General features: G+C 41.7%; 1 protein-coding gene across 3 annotated transcripts in view; it reads left to right on the top strand.

Annotated features, from left to right (window-relative positions):
• The window catches only part of ATRN (attractin), a 148,645-nt gene that overhangs the window by 83,500 nt on the left and 38,935 nt on the right, over positions 1-26,210 (top strand). For all 3 annotated transcript variants that reach the window (XM_082744531.1, XM_082744533.1, XM_082744532.1), the window contains exons 15-24: positions 547-737; positions 1,015-1,234; positions 2,442-2,627; positions 3,925-4,158; positions 9,401-9,538; positions 11,747-11,840; positions 13,959-14,011; positions 16,264-16,358; positions 18,689-18,767; positions 19,427-19,584. In XM_082744531.1, coding sequence (XP_082600657.1) covers positions 547-737; positions 1,015-1,234; positions 2,442-2,627; positions 3,925-4,158; positions 9,401-9,538; positions 11,747-11,840; positions 13,959-14,011; positions 16,264-16,358; positions 18,689-18,767; positions 19,427-19,584 — 1,448 coding nt within the window. The remainder of the gene's footprint in view (positions 1-546; positions 738-1,014; positions 1,235-2,441; positions 2,628-3,924; positions 4,159-9,400; positions 9,539-11,746; positions 11,841-13,958; positions 14,012-16,263; positions 16,359-18,688; positions 18,768-19,426; positions 19,585-26,210) is intronic.

Raw genomic sequence — 26,210 nt, 5'->3', positions numbered from 1 at the left:
CAGTCGTCCAACCAACTGAGCCACCCAAGGCCTCCCTGTTTTTTTTTCTAAAAACGATCTTTCCACCTCACTTTCAGGAAGTTTTGTACCCTTGATTTTACATTCCACTTGATGTGAAACAATGTACCTTTGAAGATCATCATCTTGTTCACTTACCGACTCATTTCCATCCTCTAGTTTTCTTCCCCACCCTTCCAATCTGCATATTCATTTCTCTGTTCTTAGGATTTTGGTCTTGTTTCTAATTGTTCTTCAAAAGGGGGCTTAAAAATCTAGCACTGGCACCAAAGATTTTTTTCCCCCCAAGTTATAGAGCATGGACCTTAGAAAATTGAGATCCAGGAAGCAGGACTGGTGAAGTCTAACATTCTTGTATTCTGCATCGGTCCTTAGTAGTGTGTTGGATGCCCTCACAACATCCTAGTGAGGTACTGCGGAATTCAAATCACTGAAACCTTTTAGGTTTCTGGTCATTTGAACTGGTAATATGGTAGTTTTGTGTGATTTCTAAAACTCTATTTTTTTCCCCTCCTCCCTTCACAAAAGAAAATATCTGTGGCATCAGCTGGCATTTGGTTGGAAACTCCTGTTTGAAAATTACTACTGCCAAGGAGAATTATGACAATGCTAAATTGTCCTGTAGGAACCACAATGCCTTTTTGGCTTCTCTTACAACCCCGAAGAAGGTAGAATTCGTCCTTAAGCAGCTGCGGATAATGCAGTCATCACAGAGCATGGTGAGTTCACATCCTTAAAACCGAAGCTTCTGGTACCCACCCTTGTACTGAGTGCACCCAAGCAGCTTCCCCGTGGTATGCCCGGCAGGCGTAGTACCTAGTGCATGAGTGTAGTTGAGGGAGTAAGAAGACAGTCTGTCCTAATCTGCTGTGGTTGAATTGGATGGGGAGGTTTTCCTTTATCTGTTGGGGCATATGTGACTTGGTGGTTTTTACCTAGAAGGTTTTTTTGGTCAAGACAATGCTGTATTCAAAGCTACATCTCTTCTGCCTGTAGTCCAAGCTCACCTTAACCCCATGGGTTGGCCTTCGGAAGATCAACGTCTCCTACTGGTGCTGGGAAGATATGTCCCCATTCACAAATACTTTGCTACAGTGGATGCCGTCTGAGCCCAGTGATGCTGGATTCTGTGGGATCTTGTCAGAGCCCAGTACTCGGGGCTTGAAGGCTGCAACCTGCATCAACCCACTCAATGGCAGTGTTTGTGAGAGGCCTGGTGAGTCTGTGGGCGAATGACGTGTCAGTGGAAGTTCACTGAGAGACCGTAGGAGGCGTGTGCGATATTCAGAGGTGTGAGATAGTCACGAAAAACAGATGGAGTATTGATTCCAAGCATATGAAGCGGAGTATAGCGCAAAACTTAGAAGTGGAAGGAAACAGTCTCTGGCTGTGAATAGTATGAGCCAGAAGCATAAACAAAAATAACTAACACTACTCTAAGAACTTAACATTCTAATTAACGTGAGATTGTTGGGTTTGCTGACCATACGAAGTACTGAGAATTGCTCTGAAAGGCAGATGTCTTAAGGTTGGCAGAGAAACGCTGTGGAAGCAGGAATGAAAAATGCAAAGAAAAGGTCAGAAAAGCAAGCAGGTCACTGCAAGGGACAGTAGACAGAAAGCGTCAATGGGGAGAGCAGTCATAGGACAGAAAAGAGAAGCTGCCCTGAAGGGCGCTAGCGCTGAGGGAGGGTCTGAGGAGCAGGCGCTGAGTCGCTTCTCAGGTTCACAGCTCCCCTGTGGGCTGCCTTCAGGCCTTCCGTGGGCAGGCACAGGCAGCATCTGCAGCACACAGACGAGCCGAGACAAGCATTGTAGCCTACAGAGGAACTCACTTGCAGTAGGCGGAATTTTGTGCGCACTTCTTGGGAGGCTGGACGCCATTGACATCGTGTCTCATTTTAGGAAGGTATTCCAAGTCATCCGAGGAGTACAAGGGTGGAGAAAAGAATTCATAGCCCTGAAAGAGTCCTCTTAAAATATGGTTTCTAAGCTTCCTGTCGGGGAGCGTTTCAGCCATTTTGGGTCCTGAATGCTTTGGTGCATTTAATGCGCGCTGTGGTCCCTCTTGCCCCCAAAGATACAAGTTTTCATGTTCAGTTGGGTTGTAAAACCCCTGAAGGTTATCTTGAGTCCCATATACTGCAAGGAGCTTTAGAACTGCTACGCTTCTGGAAAGATTTGCTTGTTGCCTCATGTCTGTCCTTAATGCTCTTTGAAAAGAAAGAGAAAGGGTTTTTTCTCCTATGTGGATACACTTGACCAGCCCAGTACCTGGGTTTTCGATTTTCTCCTACCTTAACTGTAGCCCCCTGATTTGATTTCATGACCTATTAGTGGGTCACAACCCATCCCAAAAAGCCTTTGACCTTTTGGCCAGCGTAGCAGGAGCACTAAGTGTCTGTGTTGGATTTGTTTCCCAGCAAACCACAGTGCCAAGCAGTGCCGGACGCCGTGTGCCCTGCGGACTGCGTGCGGGGAATGCACCAGCGGCAGCTCTGAGTGCATGTGGTGCAGCAACATGAAGCAGTGCGTGGACTCCAACGCCTACGTGGCCTCCTTCCCTTTCGGCCAGTGCATGGAGTGGTACACCATGAGCAGCTGCCCCCGTAAGTGGAAGCATGCAGCTCCTGCTGGGGGGTCGTGTCGTCAGCCTCTCAGACTTCTAGGGACAAGACCAGAGACTGCCTGAGGAGAGGAGAACCTTCGCACACAGTCCAGCACTGGTGGGGCGCCAGCCCCCCCGCCCCCGTTGGTTAAGCATCCGGCTCTTGATTTCAGATGAGGGCATGATTTCAGAGTCGTGAGATGGCGCCCCATGTCGGCCTCCATGATCAGTAGGGAGCCTGCTTGAGATTCTCTCCCTCTGCCCCTCCCCCAACTCGTTCTCTCTTTCTTTCACTCTGTCTCAAATAAATAAATATATTTTACGAGACCAGTGCTCTAACCCCTGAGCTACGGAGCCCCGCTTTTTTTTTTTTAAGATTTTATTTATTTATCAGAGAGAGGGGTGGGGAGAGAGCGAGCACAGGCAGACAGAATGGCAGGCAGAGGCAGAGGGAGAAGCAGGTTCCCTGCTGAGCAAGGAGCTCGATGTGGGACTCGATCCCAGGACACTGGGATCATGACCTGAGCCGAAGGCAGCTGCTTAACCAACTGAGCCACCCAGGCGTCCCTAATAAATATATTTTAAAAAAAGAAAAAGAATCAAGCCCTGTGGGACAGGGCATGGAGTACAGAAACAGCTTGTCCACCTTCAGCATCGAATTGCTCAAGCCATGTAATGTCTCCACATCTTCCTCTCCTGATTCGTGAAATAAGTGCTTTCTGGTAGATGACTGCTAAGGTCCCTTCTGCCTCCACATCATGGGATTGACAGAGGAGGGGAGGAGCCCCTGTTCTATGTTGGGCAAGCTCTTGGGCTCTTTAAATTTTTTGTGTCATTTAAGAAATCCCCTTAGAATAGGAATTTTTGACAGAATAGTCTGTTTAAATAAAAGGTAATTTAGGGGTTCCTGGGTGTCCCAGTCAGAAGAGCCTGCATCTCTTGATCTCAAGATTGTGAGCTCAAGCCCCACGTTGGGTGTAGAGAGTACTTAAATTAATTAGTTAATTATAAAAAGCTTTTTTTTTTTTAAAGATTTTTAAAATTTATTTATCAGAGAGAGCGAGCACAGGCAGACAGAGTGGCAGCAGAGGCAGAGGGAGAAGCAGGCTCCCTGCTGAGCAAGGAGCCCGATGTGGGACTCCATCCCAGGACGCTGGGATCATGACCTGAGCTGAAGGCAGCTGCTTAACCAAGTGAGCCACCCAGGCGTCCCTAAAAAGCTTTTTAAAAAGGTAATTTAGATACAATGAATTCAAAGCTGCATGCTGTAGTGGACTGTAACTTGTGTTCTTTTACAGCTGAAAATTGTTCAGGCTATTGTACCTGCAGCCATTGTCTGGAGCAGCCAGGCTGCGGCTGGTGCACTGATCCCAGCAACACTGGCAAAGGCAAATGCATAGAGGGCTCATATAAAGGACCAGTGAAGATGCCTTCTCAGGCCCCTGCCGGGAATTCCTACCCACAGCCCCTTCTCAATGCCAGCATGTGCCTGGAGGACAGCAGATACAACTGGTCTTTCATTCATTGTCCAGGTAAGATGCCTTGTGTATCCAAAATCAAGTGTTCTGCTACTTATTTACAAAGACTAAAACTTTGAAAGCTACATTATTTATATGAATTTCCTTTAGGGAAAAAAAAGTAACAGACCATTTTAGAAGAAATAGTTTTGCATGAAAATTTACACATTTTTTTTCATGAAAAATATTTTTAATGTCAGTTCATGAAAACACAGAAGTTCAAGTGAGGTGTTTTGGTTTCACTGTGAAAGTATTGAGGTATGTTCGTTATGAACAAATATTGCAGATGTAGATAAAATAAAAACTGGAATTCTTCTCCAGTTCTTCAGAGAAGTAAAAACTTCTAATGGTTCAATATAGACACTGTCTATTTTAAAAATAGAAAATACTGTGGTGTATAGGATTAATATATATTGTTCTGTAGTTTGCTTTTTAATGAAAAATACGTTATGGCATCTGTTTGGGGAAAATGAAAAACAAAACTACCAACCCAGAAGTTCCTCTCCACAAATGTAGAAAAAAAGGAAAACAGTTTTATTTTGAATAAGCATCAAACCAGACTGTTATGCACCCTATAGGCAACCCACTAATGATACTGCAAAAACAGAGAGAAATCTCACCCTTTTAAATAGCCAGGCATATACAATCCGTTACATAAATGTTTTGAAGGTGAATGATAACTTGTCCTCATATGAGAGGATTTGACAGCACTGTTTGCTGTACCGTCATTCATAGTGTATCCTGAATTTACTTGGTAATTGGGGTGGCCATCTGTGTTAGTTAATTGCCTTTATCCAAAAAAAAAGATCCTGTATCTTTATGGCAAGCAGGTGGTAAAACTTTGGCATGAAGGCACCCAGACTGTATTCCCAAAGGGACAGGAATGTAGAGCGCTGCCTTCCTTGATGATTATATTTCAAAGCGATGGCTCCCAGGCCCTTAAGGAAAAAATTCCTGGATTGTTGTGCTGACAAGAGGTTGATTGAGGTATTTTTTTAAAAAAGATTTATATAATATACATATCAAAGAAACAGACAAGATTTGTAAATACAGGTTTTTCTTGAAAAACTCTAAGAATAGGGAGAGGGGAAAAGGTCCCTATCGCGTTTGGCAAGAGGAAAATTAAGCCTGTCTGCCTCCTCTAACCTCCTTCCCTCATCCTACTCTCCCTCTGCTCCCTTCTATTCCTTTCTTCCAGTGGTTGGTGCCAGAAGGAATAGACCATGAGTTGGTCTAAAGCCTGACTCTATCCCTGCTGGGGATGCTGCCCTGAGAGATTGGCCTTTGATTCAGACTTTCAGTAAATATTCAGGAATATGCTGAAGGGTCTCCGGAATACCAGGGAGAGGGGGATTAGGCAGGTGCAAAGACCCCCAGGAGGTTAGTGAGTAGGAACATCTCCAGGAGTCTGAAGTGCCACTGACAATAAGGCTCTTTGTGAGGACTTCTGTAAGGGAAAGACCATGGGGAGTGATGGTAAAAGGCAAGAGACAGGCTGGGGGAACATATTTGTAGAGTGTATAATAAGTGATTATCATCCTGAGTATGCAAACCTCTACCCTCCAGAAGAAATCACTGTCAGCTCAATAGAAAAAGTGGGTAAAGAATATAAAGAAATCTTTCTCAGAAATGGAAGCAGAGCAAGGAAATGTAAAATAAGAAACTAGTCTTTTCCCTCCAAACAATTAAGTTTTCTGTGTTCTCTTTTTTCCTCTCTAAGATGTCAACGGATCTATCATTCTGTTTCTAATCTACTAGTTTAATGCATGAAGTATTTAAGTCTTTGCATTTTTATTAATATCAAGACTATATGAGGTGAAATGGCAACCCACAGAGTGGGAGAAAATATTTGCAAATCATATTTAGTATCTGGTAAGAGTCTAATGTCCAGAATATGTAAACAACTCTTAAAACTCAACAGTAAAAAGACAACCCAATTAAGAAGTGGGTAAAAGACTGAAATAGACATTTCTGCAAAAAAGATACACAAATGGCCAATAAGCACAAGAAAAGATGCTCAACAACATTCGAGAAATTGGAACCCTCACATTGCTGGAAGGAAAGTAAGCTGGTGTGGCCACTTTGGAAAACAGTTTGGCAGTTTCTCAAAAAGTTAAACATAGAGTTCTCATATGGCCCAGTATATGCCCAGGAGAATTGAAAACATATGTCCACGCAGAAACTTGCAGTGAATGCTTATAGCAGCATTATTCATAATAGACAAAAATGGAAACAACCCAGTGCCTGTCAAGTGGCGAATGGATAAACATGATGTGATACGTTCATATGATAGACACTGCTAAGTGATAAAAGGGGTGAATGGAGTAGTGTAGTCTGCGACACAGATGAGCCTCAAAAACCTGCTATGTAAAGGCAGTCCCATGCAAAGACTGCATGTTGTATGATACCATTTATGTGAGACGTCCGAAAAAGAGCAAACACACAAAAGAGCAAATACACGGAGACAAAAAGGAGCTCAGCGATCGTCTAGGCCAGGGGATAGACATGAGCAGTAATGGGCACGGGGTTTTCTGAAGTAGCGGTGCCATGTCTCACCCTCCCTGGCCAGCCTGAAAAGATTGAGACTTCTCCATGTGCTCATCAGTACTTGTATCTGTTATTTTTTTGGTTTGGGGGACTTTGTTTTTGTTTTTGTTTTTTAATAGATGTAGTGTGTGAGAAGTGGTATCTCTGGTTTTGATTTGCATTTCTTTAATGACTGATGAAGTCGAGCATCTGAAGGCCATCTGCGTCTTCTCTGGAGAAATGTCTCTTTGAATTCTTTGCCCTTTTTTTAAAAAAAGATTTTATTTATGTATTTGACAGAGAGAGATCACAAGCAGGCAGAGAGACAGGGAGAGGGGGAAGCAGGCTCCCTGCTGAGCAGAGAGCCCGATGGGGGGCTCATTCCCGGGACCCTGGGATCATGACCTGAGTTGAAGGCAGAGGCTTACACTGAGCCACCCACGCACCCCTCTTTGCCCATTTTAAAATTGTGTATTTGTCTGTTAATTATTGATTCATAGAATTCTTTTTTTTAAACAAAATTTTTAAAAGATGTTATTTACTTATTTGACACACAGTGATCATAAGTAGGCAGAAAGGCAGGCAGAGAGGGGTGAGGAAGCAGGCTCCCCAATGAGCAGAGAGTCCGATGCAGGGCTTGATTGCATGACCCTGGGATCATGACCCGAGCTGAGGGCAGAGGCCTTAACCCACTGAGCCCGACTCATAGAATTCTTTATGAAGTCTAGATACAAGTTCTTATTGACTACATGATTTCCAAATATTTTTTCCCATTCTGAGGGTTTCTTTTTACTTTTTTGGTTGTATCTTTTGAAATATAAAAATGAAATAAAAAATTGAAATAAAAAAGTTCTAAATTTTCTAAATCTGGGGCATTGGTGTTTTCTTTTACCCCATGTGTTTTTGGTATTCTATCTAAGAAATGAGTGCGTAGCCAACTCAAGATCACAAAGATTTACTTCTATCTCTTCTTTTTAAAGTTTCATAGATTTTTCTCTTATATTTAGGTCCATCAGCCCTTTGGAGTTTATTTTTGTATGGGGTGGGAGGTTGAACAGACACGTAACTGGTCAGGAGGCACTTCCTGCTGTCTGCCACTCTCCCGAGGCCTGCTCTGTCTCCCAGCCCCAAATGGATTTTTCAGGTGTCCATTGGTAACGAGCATCTAGTCACTTTAGCTGTCCCCTCCTTCTGCACTAGAAGACAGATGTCTCAACTCCCTTTTTGTCAGATTGATACCATCTGTTTTATAATTTCTAGAAATTGCTCAGTAATTGAGAAGTATTTCTCAATACATCTGATAGCACCTTTTCACTTATCCCATATTGCTATGGGTTCATCCTTGTTTTTACTTTTTTTTTTTTTTTTCAGTAATTTCAGTGGGATTTTGAAGGGGTAAGGAGGGAGAAGCATGTTCCTAGTCTTTTTATCTAGGATATGGATTTTATTGGTAAATAATTTTAGGTGTTGCTTTTTTGTGTGTGTGCTGTGCTTTGCCTTTTATATATATAGTTATTCATCTTCACAGGAACAATGTGCATATCCCGCACCTCTTAAGTATTTTTGGTGCAATAATAATTGCTATGTAGACTTACAGTCTACATAGAACAAATCAAAACGTTAGTCAAAGCTAATGCTATGGGTACATTATGCTCCTCACACAATATTACGTGTCAGTAGTATCTCAGTAAAGCTGGGGGACAAAGATTTACAGAGTCAGATCTTGTGCCTGCAGTGTAGATTGTGTGCTCTGGTTTTACTGGAGTCCACAGTGCACAGCCTAACCAGCTGTCCTGAGCAGTCCTGAGAGGTCCACCTTTCATATGCCTTTCTGGTTGTAAGGTCCTATGTGCGTTAAGAATCTTAATAATTCCACTTGTGGGACTGTTTTTATATATAAAGATGGTAATTTTTCTAAAAAAAGAAAAATTGAGGGGCACCTGGGTGACTCAGTGGGTTAAAGCCTCTGCCTTTGGCTCAGGTCATGATCCCGGGGTTCAGGGATGGAGCCCTGCGTTGGGCTCTCTGCTCAGCAGGGAGCCTGCTTCCCCGCCTCTCTCTCTCTCTCTCTGCCTGCCTCTCTACCTACCTGTGATCTCTGTCTGTCAAATAAATAAATAAAATCTTTAAGAAAAAAGAAAAATTGAAGGCAAACTAAATATCAGAATATAAGGGAATGGTTAAGTAACTATTAGGATCATACACATCATTCTGCCATTTAAAGTTTTATTTATGATAGATGAAATAACGTGCTAAAGTAATTGTACTGTAAGTACAAAAAAATCAAAGTTGAGTATTAAGATAAGCACAACTGTGTAAAACTATATAGTAAAAATAAATTTCTTGAACTAAAAATCCCAAATATGCGCAGTGATCTCTGTATGGTGCAATTGAAAATGATTTTCCCCTCTTCCTTATATTTTTTAAATTTACTATCATGAACATGCATTATTTTTATGAACAGCAACAAATTTTTTTTTAAGGGCTATAGATTTTCACCCTGTTGTGGTGTATTTCTGATTTTCCTGGACTAGTCCTGTATGGATATTTTTATCTTATTTTTCCAACTTGTTTTTAGTGGGCCAGTTTTAATGATTTTATCTTTAGAGGTAATAAAGAACTTAAATAGATAGTTGCAGATAAATCTCATGGAATTTACTCTACTCTGTTCTACCACGGTACAGTCCCCTTAAAATGCCTTTTTTTTTTTTTTTAACTCTTGCTTTTCCAGCATGCCAGTGCAATGGCCACAGCAAATGCGTTAATCAGAGTATCTGTGAGAAGTGTGAGAACCTGACCACCGGCAAGCACTGCGAGACCTGCATATCTGGCTTCTATGGTGACCCCACCAACGGGGGAAGGTGTCAGCGTAAGTAAATCCCTCAGGGTTACTCATTTCAGACCAGCTGGAACGCAGTGCCTCTGTTTGACTTGAATATCTAGGAGGACAGAAGCCACTTGGTTTGGGATACTGCCTTTGTTGTCATGCTTGTCAGGAGCTCAGCTAAGCCTGTGAGAGAGTGAGCAGAGCTGCCAAGTATCAGAGTAGCCAGTTAATGCCAGCAAGCTGAAAATGGAAGAGTTAAGCCTTTAATCGCTTACTGTGGTGGTAAAGCCAGAGGCTTAAGCTTAAACCCAAGAAAGCTCTGAGTCCCCACGTTTCCTTTCCCTCCAGGACTGGATGTTGGTTGAGCGTCAGGTGGATTAGCACAGAGGTGGGGAGAGCCCTGGACAGAAAGCTCCAGCAAAAACCTGTCATGGGCCCTGGAGAGGGGAGGGAGAGGGAGGGTGCTGGGGACTGAGGGTGGGGACGATGTCTTCAGGGCTCCCCCACCCCTCCATCCATCCTGAGGAGGCTCAGCAAGGCTCCCAAAGAGGGTCTGCCCAAGGCCCAGATAAAGAGACTCAGGAACAAAGATACCTGCGCTAGGAATGCAAATATGTGACGGAACATGGCTGACGTGGGGAGTGGGTTGCCCTGGGACTGTGACTGCAGCTTTCCCTCAGAGACCGCCCTCAGGAACAGGAGATCTGCTGGCTAAGCCTGGGTTTTGGCTTGTGGTCAGATCCAAAACACCACACATGGGGTTTTAACCAGGAGCTGGATTCCTCAATACATGTAGAGAGAGAGAGAGAGAGAGAGTGTGTGTGTGTGTGTGTGTTTATATTATAAAAATTTATATATATATATGTATATATATATAATTTTTTAGTTTATTCAACAGAGGGAGAGAGCTCACAAGCAAGGGGAAGGGGCAGAGGAAGAGGGGGAGGGAGAAGCAGGCTCCCCACTGAGCAGAGAGCCCAACGTAGGACTCGATCTTGGGACCCGAGGATCATGACCTGAGCTGAAGGCAGATGCTTAGCTGACTGAGCCACCCAGGCGCCCCACTTCTAGTATATTTTGAAGATTTAAATAGTTCTCTGTTTCTGTATGCATGTCAAATAGATTGCTATAAGCAAGGACTTTTTTGGGTTAGATCATAAAGTAATACCTTTTAAAAAAATGATCAGTGAGACTGGCAAGCTGCTTTTTGGCTTGTTCTTACTTCCAGTGGGAAGACCCTTCAGGTTCTGAGTAGGAAAATAAATAAGGAAGTAAAATCTCTACCTCCTCCCCACATGCCACCTCCAGACTCCTTAGCCTGGCCCTTGAGAATTGATCTCAGAGCAACCAAGAGAGAGCTGGCATCTTAGCAGTGTATCCCTTAACCTCTCTGGGATTCAGTTTCCTCATCCATAAAATGGGGATAAAAGGATGGTGGTTGAGACGGAAGCGGTCAGAGCAGTGAATGACACGTAGTGAGTGCTTAGGCAGTGTGTGGTAGTTACTAGTACTCTTCTGCTGCCATTGCCCCCCACTCTTCAAGAACATTTCTGGCTCAGATTGAAAGGTCTTGAGTAAAAATATTTTCCCCACACTTTGTGATTGGACTTCATCCATTTGACAGTGATCACACGACCCCATGCCTGTGGCCCCCAACACATGGGTGCCTGTTTCTGCAGAGGCTACAGAGAAGGCCAGGTGCAAGTCCTGCAGGGCCTCTGAAACACTGACCTGCCACTGAGATCTCACCTCACTTCTGAGCCCTGCTGGGATTTGAAACTTGGTCTCTGTGGGGCAGGCACCTCATCGGAGGCTGAGTGCAGCCAGACCAAGCCTCCCCCTGAGGGGCAGTTATTGCTCAGAGCATCTCCTTGGGGGCAGGGACTAAGTCAGTGCCCCCGTACCCAGCGCCTGGCACCCGAGAGATGCTTCATAAATATTTACCAAGTGAATGAGTCATAATAGTGAAAAACAGCCTATTGAGAAGATCAAAATAGATCCAAATGGTTGCTTCAGATAGCAGTAGAAGCCAGCGCTCTCTTTCCTCCTGTCCTTGGACTCTGGTTCTTTTCATGTTGCCTTTACATTGTTTGAGATAAATCGTTAGTTGAAAAACTTGAATCTTAGCCTTTAAATGCTTTCATTCTAATGTCTTTCCGATCAAATCCAATTCAGTGTTTCAGGAAAAGTCTGTGATAGTGGTGATCTTTCAAGCCAGTTGTGACTTCCATTCCTTTTCCTTCTCCCCAGCCTGCAAGTGCAACGGGCACGCATCGCTGTGTAACACCAACACGGGCAAGTGCTTCTGCACCACCAAGGGCGTCAAGGGGGACGAGTGCCAGCTGTGAGTACCACGCTCCTGCCACAGGCCACATGTGGGCTTAGTGACTGACAGCCAGGGTAGCTGGGTCTGAACACCAGGGAGGCCAAGGAACTATGATGCTGCTGGACCACAAGAGCCACCCCTTCACTGTGCCCTTTTGTTATGGGCTCTAGGGGGGATCCCCAGGTCGATGAGTTTGGAATTCTACCTTTTCTACTTCAGGCAGATCTAATTCGGTCAGCCTCCATACTGAGGAGGTTCAGCAGCAATTCCTTGATGGCCCCTTAGGTCACATTTTTATGTTTGAGTGGCACTGACTGCATTGCTGACTTGGATCAGTCTTACCTTCAACCACTGTTCAGTTTTTGTCACATCAGGAGATTGTACCCTTTCCTGAGAAAGAGCTGGAAGACTTGGTATTCCAGGACAGTGTTTTATTTAGCATTTTGGTTGTCTGACGGTGGAGTTGATCCCCTGGCCTTTAACACATCCCTCCTCTTCTAGCATTTTCCTTGGTGAAGTCTGCTAGACTAGTCTGCTAGGAAGAATCTGGGGCTCCCACCCATGAGGAGGCCAACAGCATCAGACAGACATGGAGCTTTAGCCCTGGCTCTGCCTCCAAGAAGCAGAGCACTCTTGAGACAAATCACTTAACTGCTCTGAACCTCAGTTTCCCTGTCCATTAATAGCAGTACTAGCAATAATTGTTTTTAGTGCCCTGGTGAGTTGGAACAAGAGATTGTTCCCCAATGAATATATACCAGTTTGCCTCACTAGGAAACCTCATAAAACACAAGCTTTACTTATTCTCTCAAGAAGAAACTTGAGAGAGAGGTCATAGTAGTATCACAACATTAAGCTAAGACAAGCAGATACATCATTGGTAAACTTTTTCTCAAAAAACACTAGTAGTAAGGTCACCAGTGACTTTGATAGTGATGTTCAAGGAAGGAATTGCTCTGTTTGCATTTTAAAGTTGAAACCACTGGGCACGTTTACTGATTTAATGATGCCTTAAAGTCAATACATGAAGAAATGTCTAATCAAAGATTAAGTTTAGCTTTTGGACCTGGGTTCCTTTAAACAGAACCATATAATAGAGCAGAATTAATCACTCCTGCCCTCAATTAGGCATGCAGTAACGAAATGAGGTGGAGGTCCAGTGAAAGACTTTCTTTTCAAGAGATTTTATTTTATTTTATTTTTTTATTTTTTTTTTTTCCTAAAGATTTTATTTATTTATTTGACAGAGAGAGATCACAGGTAGGCAGAGAGGCTGGCAGAGAGAGAGAGAGAAGCAGGCTCCCCTCTGAGCAGAGAGCCCGATGTGGGACTCGATCCCAGGACCCTGAGATCATGACCTGAGCCGAAGGCAGTGGCTTAACCCCCTGAGCCACCCAGGCGCCCCTCAAGAGATTTTAGATAGAAACAAGTGCTAAGAATCACCCTGGATCCAAGGACACAATATCGTGTATTATTTATCCAGGAAAAGTGCTTGGCCCAAGCTTTCCCCACCTTCCTAATAGCTCTTAGCTCCTGGGCCTGCCAGTATAAATGGCCTTGTGAAGTGGGAGACTGCGTTTTGCTGATGTTCACAGATAATATTTGTGGGGGAAAGTAATGATTCTTTTTAAATAGAACTTGTTTTTTTCTCCAGACTGGTGAACCATGTTCAAGGACTTTTTTTTTAAAAAAGTGAAAGTGATTCTTGATATTTAGCCTTTTCTTATTTTTAAAGAATGGCTCAGTTTTATCCAGGGAGAACAGGAAGGAAGTGAGAAAAGGATATTTGAAAAATGTTTTAACTTCACTTTTAGAGGAGTATTTAGTCCACACAAAAGTTGAAATGTGTTTTTCATGAAAATAAGTAGGATCTAGATTTATTACATTTGGATTTGTCTCCTGTGCTTTGGCAAACGTTTGTCAGTTGGAAGGGTATGAAGTGCTGGGTGGTCGGTACTCAGCATGAACGCAGGCCTCTCAGCCTGCCTGATCTGAGTGACCGTGAAGAATGTGATTATCATGACTCACACTTGTTTGTAATGTAGTTTTATAGGAAAGGAGCTGTGTGGTTTTAAGGTGAATGTAGATTTTGTTTTAACCATCGATAGAAAATAATCCTTATTTTTATTCCTCTAGATGCGAGGTAGAAAATCGATATCAGGGAAACCCTCTCAAAGGAACGTGTTATTGTAAGTGTTTTCACAATTCATATTTGTCTAGAAGCAAAGTAGTTCAATAAAACTTTGTTATTTACTTTAACGAGGTTTGAGAGTGGTAAGTGCTATGAGATGATAGCCCTTCTTGGAAGTGTGTCCTAATTTGATGTGTTTCCATTCTGTTACACTTATGCATATAGGAACACCATTTGAAGCTGGGTTAATTATGGTTGTGGTTTATGTTAATATGTCCATAGCAGATATCAGGGGAGATTACAGAAATACATACCTCTGGCTTTCCTCATTTATGTTCTCTTGAAACCTAATTTCATTTGCCATTACCTGGTTGGAGTCAACATATTGCACATTCAGGATATAGGTCAGAAACCATTTTTTTTTTTTTTAGGTTTTATTTATTTAGAGAGAGAGAGCACGAGCAGGGGGAGGGGCAGAGGGAGAGAAAGAATCTCCAGCAGACTCCGTGCTACGTGTGGAGCTGGACGTGGGACTTGATCCCACCACCTGAGATTACAATCTGAGCTGAAATCAAGAGTTGGTACTCAACCAGCTGAGCCACCAGGTGCCCCCAGAAACAATTCTTTTTTTTTTTTTCCAAGATTGATTTATTTATTTTAGAGAGAGTGAGAGAGAGATAGCCAGGGGGAGCAGAGGGAGAGGGAGAAGCTGCTGAGCCCAAGGGAGGGCTCAGTGTCATGACCCTGAAATCACGAGTTGAAACCAAGAGTCAGATGCTTAACCAGCTGAGCCACCCAGCCATCAGGTGCCCCACTATATCAGTTAATTTTTTGTAATCTGGTACGCTGTAACTCATCTGTCTTGAAAAAATAAAGCCGAAAGCAAATACCAGGTTTTAGCAGTGATATGGGAAACTAGAACCTTTATGTACAACCTTCATCTGTCTTTGTGGAAGTATTAAACGGTGTAGGCATTTTGGCAGAACTATTTGGCAGTTTCTTAAATAGTTAAAAATAAACTTACCATCAGCTCTCCATTTCCCTCTTCCTCTAGCCCCTGGCAGACACCCTTCTATTTTCTGTTTCTATAATGTTGACTACTCTAGGTACCTCATGTAAGTACTGTCATTTAGTACAGGTCTTCTGTCACTGACTTATTTCTTTTGTCATCGTGTCTTCAAGGTTGTTCCCGGTTGTACTGTATGTCAGAGTTTCCTTCCTTTTGAATATTCCACTTTATGTATACTACTGATGGACCATTGGGTTGCTTCTGTCTTTTAGCTGTTGTGGCTAATAGCTATGAGGTTTGGCTGCTATGAACACGGTGTACAAGTATCTCTTTCAGTTCTTTGAATATGTACTGCAAAGTGGAATTGCTGGATCATTTGATAATTCTCTCTTTAATTTTTTGAGAAACTATGATACTGTTTTCCACATTAGTCGAACCATTTCATGTTCCTACTAGCAGTGCACAAAGTTTCCGGTTTCTCCACTTGCTCACCAACACTTATTATCTTCTGTTTATTTGGTAGTAGCCATCCCACCATGCATGAGGTGGTATCTCATTGTGGTTTTTTAACTGATTTGTATTTTCCTAATGATTAATGATGTTGAGCATCTTTTCATGTGCTTATTGGCTATTTGTGTATCTTCTTGGGAGAAATATCTATTCAACTCCTCTGTCCCATTCTTAAGTCAGGTTGTCAAGTTTTACAATGAACTTTTTAGAATTAAATTATACCATCTTTAGGCAGCTCTTTCTGCTTACAGGTCCTGTTCCTGTGCTTGAATAAAACCACCTTTTTTGTACCGAAAAAAAAAATTATAGCATCTTTGTCCAATAGGCTCTCTTTAAAGCTATTTTCTTTGGCTACATCACTTTAGTCTTTGAATGCTTTGTTGCTTTTGAGAACAAGATAATCAAGGCTCATATTCCTTGCTACAGACCTGGGATCAACCATTTTTCCATGGGGTCTTGGTTTCTTCTTTACCATTAATTTGTAACTTTGTATCCTTAAGCAAAACCCAATGTGTTATAGAGCACAATAAGCAGTTAATATTTGTAGGTGAGTTAGATTGGAGCTGAAAATCTTAACCGGCATCTTGATGTAAGAAGAGTTTGATAGGTTAGTCCAAATAAAAAGATTCTGCCCACTTGACTGCCTTTGAAAAGCTTTCCACTTCCCAGGTGTAAGTGAGCTAAAAGTGTGTTTCCTGGCATTGAATATTTTGAAGGAAATCAATCTGTATGTCTAGAGACCTATTCTGTTTTGTTTTCATTTTTAAATACACATTTCTTTCTTTCCGTAGATACTCTTCTCATTGACTATCAGTTCACCTTTAGCCTATCCCAGGAAGATGACCGCTACTACACAGCCATCAATTTTGTGGCTACCCCTGATGAAGTAAGATTTTAAGTTTTCTTGCTTTGTTTTGAATTCATGTGCATCTTTTTCTTGATATTTGTGGGCAGAAACATTAGCAGTAATCTCCAGAGTGGAGTACACAGAACTGTTTCGAGGTGCAGGAAAGAAATGTCAGAAGCTACCCTTTATCTCCTATCCACCTCCAAGGCAAGAATGATGGTGTTCGGGTTTACCAGGATCTGACACCCAGGCTGACTGACTCTACACATAAACTTGGTTTGCCCATGAGCGCATCACAGCCCTCACAGAAAAGGAGAGAAGACGGCAGGGGGATGTCCCTGATTAGAGGGGCACATGGCAGGGCCCAGATTTACTCTCTCAGAATGGACCAGAGGCTTACCAAGTACCTTCAAAAAAACTGCAGATTGAAGTTATTGTCACTGATGCCTGGGAGCCCACAGAGGATATTCTTCTCTGCCTATAGGAGGTTGTTGGCCTTACTGGGAGGTAAAAACAGTGAAGGTATAGCCAGGTCCAACAAGAAGTTAACCAGAAACAATTGGAATTAGTAGGACAACTGTTTGAAATGTGGGTTTATATCTATTTTCATTAATGATGACCACCAGCCTGACGTAAGGTACTGCCTGGTGGTAGAAGGGACCCAACATAGCATGACAAATAAAAGTGAAGTGTCCAGAACATGAAGACACACCTATACGATATCTTTGACAAAATATAGTCTATTCAATGGCCACTCCAGTACATAATGAAATTTTACTAAACTTGATGATAAATTATTTAGTAACCTCCTTGAAGGTTTATTTCTCATCAACATAACACAAAGCCACTTAACATTACAAAATTCCTGTCATCATAAACATGATGAAAAATACATGGAAAATAATATGACAGTAAGCCAGGTTGTGTTCCTTTTTAACAAATGTTATTGTTAACAAACATTGCTAAATCTAAAAAATAAATGAATTAGTAGTATAACAAAATCCAGAGTATGGGATGTTTACAATCAAATGGAAGTAAGATTTGTTTTTTTATTCCATTTTAATGATAAAATTAAGAAGAAATGTACTAGAGAGTGAATTAAAAATAATAGATGACCTTAAATGAAAATACTATGTGGACACACTGTATATCATATCATTTGAATGGCTATGTTGACTGGAATTAATAAAAAAGAGTTTGGAATAAAATTATAGCAAAAATTCCACACGTGAAATTTATTTAATATCTTATTCATAAGCAATTGGTTGAAGTACTCAGTCTTGCAGGATGTAATTGATGTTGTTAACTCTTTTTTGAATAAACATAATAGACTCTTGGTAATACTTCTTAATGAGGTGAGTGACCATGAAAATCTTTTGACCTCTCTGGAGTTCCTTGTTTATCTTATGACAGAATATTTAATGGAGTTATCTAAAGTGTATGTTCTGTCTTTTATAAAAGGACTAGGATTTCAAGTTTGTTGATCCTTTCTTTGGAAAGACATAATGGTTAATAGTATTCTTCCACAGAATATTAAAAATAAACACTTGAGCTGTCCCTTTAAGAGGAAGGTGAGGTTATATCAATAAGCAAGAAGGTAACTAACTGCTTTGGGAGAGAAACTCCTGGTTTGGAGATCACATTTTGAAAATGGCTATTTGGAAATCTGTCCATTGTTAAGGTTTTGTGCTGTAATTACCATCAAAACAACACCCTTAAAAATCTTATTGTTCTGACTTGTTTTCTGGCCTTTGAAGAAAAAGAATTCCAGCAGGATTGGATCCATTTGTAAAATATAAAAATACAACATCTGATTCATTTGCAAAAATAATTCTTTGAAGACAAGAAAGATTTATTAGTCAAGTCTCAGTGAAAACTGAAAATTCATATTACAATTTACCTAGTGTAGCCAGTAGTGCACGTCTACCTGTTGGCTCAATGCATTTCTGAGATATCTTTCTCAGTCATTAAAACCAAGAATCAAAATAAATTAGACGAGATCTTCCAATTGTGGTATCTTTAATTTTCCCAGAGGATCCTTAGGAAGCTGATTCCCCTAACATAGGTCATAGAATTTAAGTCGTTGTTCTCTGGTCAGAGGCTTTCTAAAGCCTACTTTCTTATGGAGTTAGGCATTTGATAAAGCATTAAATCACATGCATGTTTATGAGAGAGAAATGAAACTTACTTGGAATATATTGCTTATATTGGGTAGAAATGTTACCGTTATAAGCATGAGTTCCTTTTAAGACACTGTAAAATACCTGTTTTGTAGTTAAAATCAAGAGTAGTAAATTTTAATTACTTCTTTATTTTAACATCTGGAAACTGTTGTAATTACTTTTCTAACTATTTGCACTGCTTATCAGCAAAACAGGGATTTGGACATGTTCATCAATGCCTCCAAAAACTTTAACCTCAACATCACCTGGGCCGCCAGCTTCTCAGGTAAAGACAAACCTAGAGAAGACCTTCCAAGTGGAGTAGATTGGTAGTAGATTGAGAAATTCCTGTGGTTGTTGAGAAATGGGGCTCTGGAGTCAGACAGATGGGTTTGAAACCCACCTTTGCCTCTTGTGACCTGGGAGACTCAAACAGGTGTCTGAAACCCTCTCTGGACCTTAGGGTTATTTGTCATGAAGAGTAGACAGCAGTACTTATCTCCTAGAATTGTGTCAATGACATCAGTTATACATGCCCTTGCCTCCTGTGGGGACAGGCTGAGTGAGCCACCCAGGTACCCCAGGTATCTGTATGTTCACAGCTAGGTGTCTGGTTGTTTAAGTGGAGAGAAGCCGCAGTGACTCCTGGAGGAGCTATTCTGGTTAAGGGCACAGCCTTGCGTATCAGCCTTCCTGCTGCAAATCTCAGCTCTGCTTCTTGCTTGGCTATGTGACCTGAACTAAGTTACTTAATTTCTCTGAACGTCAGTTTCCTGATCTGTAAATGAGAATAAGGAAAATTGTTAGAATTAGATGAGATTGTGCTCTTAGAGGCTATTCCTGGAACGTAGTAAGTGTTGAGTAAGTGCTGACTGTTGTTATTAATGAGGGCAGATTCTGTCCAAAAAAATAGACTCTTGTATTTCTTTCTTTTCTTCCTGACAGCTGGAACCCAGGCTGGAGAAGAGATGCCCGTTGTTTCAAAAACCAACATTAAGGAGTACAAAGATAGCTTCTCTAATGAGAAGTTTGATTTTCGCAACCACCCAAATATTACTTTCTTCGTTTATGTCAGTAATTTCACCTGGCCCATCAAAATTCAGGTAAGAAGTGGTCTCAACCTGCAGACAGTGAAAACTTTTCAGTGGAGACTAAATCCACTAATTTAAAACTTGAGGTAAATGGGGTGTACGATACTGTTTTGCCTTTGTAGTGTCTGTGGCAAAGGAGTGCTGAGCACATCACCACCATAAGGAAGGCAGTGGTGGGGATGGCTTAAATCACTTAAGAAAGAGAACGATAAGCCCTTCTGAAAGTCAGTCGGCATGTTCCAAGTTTGGTAATTACAGCTGTATTCATTTCTTCACTGAGCACTTCCCATGTAAAAAGCCTGCAGAGCTTCAGTTCTGGAATGAATCAAGTAGGGCTAAATGAAACACACCGAAAACCAGTGAGAGCCAGAGTGTGGAGTGTGGAAGTGTCCAATGGAAGGATGCCACAACTGCTGTCAGAGTTTAAAGAAGATAGATTGGGGTGGACTGGGCGGCAGCATCGGGTTGCGTGGGGAAGAGCACGGCCCGTGTGAGTCCTGGCCTCACCTTCACAGGTCACGTAGCTCTCCACATGACAGGGGTTTTGTATGTGTGACCTGAAGGCGTGTTACCTGCTGCTGCCACTGATGCTATCAACCTCGAGCCTTTTCTCAGTTCTCAGGGTTTCAGTGGACTCTCTTACCCAAGACCCATGGCCCATTTCTACTCTTTGTCATCTGCCGCTGTGTCCTCCAGGCCTTGCCTCCGTACTTTTCGCTTTTATACCCCCTCTCTTTGGGGGTGAAAATGGAATCCAGGGTGGGGTGAATTTCAGGGACAGGGCCAGTGTTAGCCACAGAAGCATGGTCATGGGCCTGGTCTGTGGCTGTCTGCCGACTCTCAGAAACAAGGCGTCACTGATCAGTTAGGATGGGTTTGAAACCAAGTCCTGGTGATTTTGTGTTCATGCCTTGGGACTGTGACTAAAGAAGAATCTTTCTGTTCCTGCAATGTGGGGATAGGCTTTGTATTGTGTTTTTTTCTCACCAACTGCTTCCCTTTCTCTGTCTAGCTGGTCACCCATGTGTTCATCCTCTAGTCTGCTTTCCCTTTGATCTTACACACTCTCTGCTTCCCTCCTCAGCCGGCGTTCTCTGGTGTTGGCTCCCTGTTTGTGCTTCGTCTTACCCACTCATTCCTCAGCCTGCAGCCTTGCCTCCTTTCCTCACCACATCCTGAAAACGGTCCTGTCTTAGCAGAAGCCAGTCACCCAACCAATTCTCCAGTCCCCTCTCCTTCTCACTGAGTCATTGGAGTCACTGTCTTTCTTGTCTTCCTGGTCCTTCTTTCCTTGACTCTCTGGCCAGGCTCTTGAGGGAATCTCCTCCCTTAATCATTGAGATTATCTGGGAATCCTACGTTGGTTCTCGTTTCTCTTCATCCCACAGTTTCCCTGGGTAATTCCATCCCACTTACAGGATTTCTGGTGCTCTTTCTGTACTGGTGATTCTCAGTTCTGTCTCCAGCCCAGCTTTGCTTGCGCTCCATACCAGTATTCTTAGTTGCTGCCTAGACATCTCCAACTGGACAATCACGAGCTCCTGCCATCGGCACGTAGTCATTCTTGTGACCTTAGCCCCAAACCCCATGCTTCCTTTCTCAGTGAATGATACCACTGTTCCAGTTTTCTTTTGCTGTCCTTGTTCTGTTTTTTTATCAAGGTTAAACTAACCTTTAATAATTAGTAATTATAAATTGAGGAGTTTTCTTTTCATTTCTGGAAGAGATTATATAAGATTAGAATCTCCCTTGTAGGAACGCCTAGGTGGCTTAGTGCGTTAAAGCCTCTGCCTTCAGCTCAGGTCATGATCCCAGGGTTCTGGGATCGAGCCCCACATCGGGCTCTCTGCTCAGCAGGGAGCCTGCTTCCTCCTCTCTCTCTCTCTCTGCCTGCCTGTCTGCCTACTTGTGATCTCTGTCAAATAAGCAAATAAATAAGTCTTTAAAAAAAAAAAGAATCTCCCTTGTAAAATCATTAGTATTTTTTTGTTTGTAGAAATTTTTTTTTAACTGTTGATTCAACTTCTTTAAAAGTTGTAGGATATTTTGGATTTTCTGTTTCAGTCATTTAAAATAATTATTTTTAGGCATTAATTTATTTCATTTTTTCAGATGTATCAACACAAAGGTATTCACACTATCCTCTAATCTTTGCAGCAGCATCTGTGCTTGAGAGTACTGAATCGTACACTTAAAAATGCTTAAAACAGTAAATTTTTTTTTTTAAAGATTTTATTTAAATCTTGGGAGCCACGCAGGCGCCCAAAAACAGTAAATTTTATCTTAAATATTTTTAACCCAATTATAAAAAAAAACTTTATTTTTTTAAGATTTTATTTATCCATTTTTCAGAAAGAGCATGTATGCAAGCAGGGGGAGAACAGGCAGAGGGAGAAGCAGGCTCCCCACTGAGCAAGGAGCCCAAGGTGGGACTCAGTCCCAGGACCCTGGGATCATGACCTCAGTCGAAGACAGGCACTTAACTGACTGAGCCATCCAGGTGACCCCAATTATAAAAAATTTTAAATATGACAGTAAGATTTTTCTTTGTAGCTATAAACAGCTTATTCTAAAATTTATACAAAAAGGCAGAGATTCTAGAATAGCTGTAACAGGTGTGAAAAAAGTAGAATATTGTGGAAAGAATCACAGTCCACAATGTTGAGGCTTACTGTTTAGCTATAGCAATCAAGACTTTGTGGTTATTGGTGGAGGGATAGACAAAGATCAAGGAATAGAATACAGAACCCTGAAACAGAACCACATAAATGTGTCCAACTGACTTTTGATGAAGGAACAAAGACAATTAATTCAATGGAAGAAAGATAGCCTTTCAAATAACTAGTGCTGGAACAAGTGGACAACCATCGACAAATAAATGAACTTCAACCTAATCCTCACATCTTACACTAAATCAACTCAGTAAGGATCACAGCCCTTTTCTTTTAAAGTGAAATATTTATTTAGCTTCTTGTCAAGCCAAAATATTTTGTGTGTATACCAGTTTAATTAGCATGCCCTCTGTAACAGGCAAAATTGTACATCAAATTATATTTCATGTTACCTGATTATATAAAAATATAAAGTAAAAATTATTTATCAGTTCCATTTAACATTACTAGTAAACAATTCAGCAGGAGATATGATGTACAAAATTTTAGTAAAATACGACGCAGGAAGAACTTAATCTAATTCTCGCTTGTCATAATTTGTTATGAATATAGAAAGAACTTTTTTTTTTTTTAAGATTTTATTTATTTGTCAGAGAGAGAGAGGGAGAGAGAGCAAGCACAGGCAGACAGAATGGCAGGCAGAGGCAGAGGGAGAAGCAGGCTCCCTGACGAGCAAGGAGCCCGATATGGGACTGGATCCCAGGACGCCGGGATCATGACCCGAGCCGAAGGCAGCTGCTTAACCAACTGAGCCACCCAGGCGTCCCTAGAAAGAACTTTTTAAAATGTTGTGTTTACTAAGATTCTGGCAGTAGCTTTTTGTAACAAGGCATAGCATACTAGGACTGCCACTCAACTTGTTTATGGTAGGTCGCAGCTTCAATATGCTGTTTTAAAAAAAAACCACCTGTTTTTTAAAAAGGTTTTATCTATTTATTTCAGAGAGAGAGAGAACACACAAGCAGGGGGAGGGGCAGATGGAGAAAAGCAGACTCCCCACTGAGCAGAGAGCCCAATGTGGGACTCAATCCCAAGACCCTGGGATCATGACCTGAGTTGAAGGCAGAGATGCTTAATGACTGAGGCACCTAGGTGTCCCTACCTGATCATTTCTGATTACACCTTAATGATGCATCTAGATTCAACTTCTGTTGGCTTATCATGAGATACTTCTAGTCAGAAATATGAACTTTATCCCCAAGTATCTTAATCGCTAGCACAACTGCAGTGTATTATCTCCCAGAGTCATTAAACACTGGAAGGGATAAAAACAGATGTTCCAGCAGGCAACAGTTACGGGCCTGCTGGCTAATGGATAGTCCAGGACTAATTCTAAAAATGGGAACTTTTATGCATTTTAGTAATTATGCCCTAATTCTCACGGCTGAAATTTCCTTAGACATTGTACTTTCTTTATAAGGGAATCCTGATTTTTCTTAAATTGTTATGGCCAGTCAGGACTTGCAGCTTTCTTTTTCTCCTTATCCTATTTTGCATACTTCTCTTTCTTTTTTGATTTTTCTTACTGTTACTTTTTCTCATTCTTCACTGCTTTTCTTTTTGTCCATTCAGCCCTTATAGCCACAGTATAATCTGATTCTGATAAGGACTCCGGTAATAAGGGTTTAATCTTCAGGATACTTTTTTTTTTTTTAACTGAGTCCTTTTATGTGCTTTTCTTTCTCAGTTGCATCCTTTGACTGCTTTTTTTTTTTTTTTTTTAAACAGCTTTTAAGATTTTACCTATTTTATATCATGGAGTAATTCTCAGCAACAAGAAGAAATAAACTGTTGATACAACAATTTAGATGAATCCCAAGAAAATTTTACTGAGTTGGGAGGGTGTTGGGGGAATCCTAGAAATTTACATACTGTTTGATTCCATTTCTATAACATTTGAAAGTTAAAATTTTAGACCAAAATTACAGGTATATCTACTGAAGTTTCAACTTTTTCTGACTTATCCTGATTGACCCAAAGGCCCTTCCCCCCGCCCTCCCCTACCCCACAAAGACCCTTTTAAAAGCAGTCATCTGGGGGCCTGGGTGGCTAAGTCGGTTAGGTGTCTTGACTCTTAATCTTGGCTCAGGTGTTGATGTCAGGTCATGGGTTCAGGCCCCGTGTTTAAAAACAAACAAACAAATAAATAATTAAATACACTGACCTGATTAGGTTAGGCCCGCCCACACTTAAGGGGAGGGATTAGAGTGTACACACCAACAAGGTAAAGGGAATATTAGGCGCCAACCAGGTTTTTAGGTTGTTTGACCCTATTGAGGTTGAACTCTAGGCTCCAGCCAGACAATTTCAATGTGGCAACATGTAACACTATCCAATTATAGATTAGATATAAAATATTTGATTTGGGGTATAGTAAATATTATTTCTTGGCTTGTTTTAACTTGGGATTATTTTCATACTGACATACCTTCTTATTTCTGAGTCAATTAAACTTCGGGCTTTGTTGTGTATAGTTGAAAAATAATTAACATTTTTAAGATTCTTAGTGAAAATTTTAACTTACACTGCTGACATTTTTCCCATTTGGAAAGAGGGTTCCGTGCATATAAACAGGCTCTTGTGCTGGAGATAGTCGTGCTGTTGCCAATGCTGAGTTCTAGTTTTTTTCCTCCCAGTGCCCTGTTGCTCCACCCTCTGAAAGCCACTGAAATGGTTTTAGAGCATTTCCTTCCAGAGGGATCTCTTCCCCACACTTAATTTTTTAAAGTACTAATCTTAAGTTTAAGAGTCAAAGAGATGTTGATTTGCTGCCTGATTTTGGGGGGGCTCTTTACCTGGGCTAGATGACTTACTTGAATAAGAGCCACTTAAGAAAGCTGTATTCAGGAGAACTTTCGAAAATAAACTATGGCAAGCTCACCACTTAGCTTGCCAGGCTCTCCTTGAACAAGCAGGTAAGTTCTGTTGGAATTGTGTCTTTTCGCTCTTTGGTACCACTAACTGTAGTATTTGCGGGCACTAGACCTATGGCATTGTGTGCTCTTAGTGTCTTCACACGGCACCGGGTCTCTGCCCTCGGGACCGTGTGTGGGTGTGTGCATGTCTTCCTGGGCACGTGAAGGGTGTGCTGTGCTCAACAGAGGGATCTTTGCCTTTCCGTACTTTCTAATCTCCTCAGAGCCTGAGCTTTCCTACATGTAGTTCACTCTTAAACACATCCATGCACCTTAGAGACGATCCAGATTCAGTAAAAATGCAGAGACTTGTTGAAGGAAGAGAACAGGGTGCAGCGTAGGCCATTCAGTTAAATTTTAGTATGGCTTTCAGTGCAGGCAAAAGCCTTTTTGTCTCTGACTCTCATTTTTTAAAGCAAAATAACCGAGGAAATCCAGTTCTCTACTCAGAATTCACATAAACCTTGGTGCTTTAAAAATGGTAATGTTAAACTCAAGTTCCTTCCCTCTGAACCAATCCCAGGATTCTTTTCCATAATTAGGAACAGATCAAAACCTATAACTGCTCACTGAGGGAATTTGAAACCAACTAGAAAAATCTTTATAGATGCAGTTTAAAATTTAAAAAAAACAAAACAAAACAAAAGCCACCCAGATTGAGAAGGCCTTGTGTGCAGGAGGGTGATGGGTCTGTTGGGGCCGGTTGTGCCTGTTTTCTTGTGAGTTGCTCCTGTGGGTGAGCGCCCCTCCCTCAGCCTCTGCTTTCTGAAGGCGATCCTGGGTGTCCTCGCCAGTAAGCAGGGACTCAGCTGGCATACCCTTGCCCAGGGTTTGGGACGGGAGTTATTCAAGATAGAGAATGGACAGACAGACGTTTTATGTGAGGTAGGAAAGTGGGTGGTGAAGCTGGGGTTCTGGGTTGTTACTGGCTCTGCAACAGAGGTTTTTACTATAATGTGGAACTAATATTAAAGCCCTCTCCATGCTGGTTGTTTCATCTGCTGGTTTATGTAAGAGGCTAGTGTTCCTAAGCAAAGGCAACACAGAATTT

The sequence above is a fragment of the Mustela nivalis genome (assembly GCF_964662115.1).
Source record: "Mustela nivalis genome assembly, chromosome: 8".
Lineage (NCBI taxonomy): Eukaryota > Metazoa > Chordata > Mammalia > Carnivora > Mustelidae > Mustela > Mustela nivalis.
The sequence above is the reverse complement of the archived record's forward strand: the minus strand, read 5'-3'. Positions and strand labels throughout refer to the sequence as shown.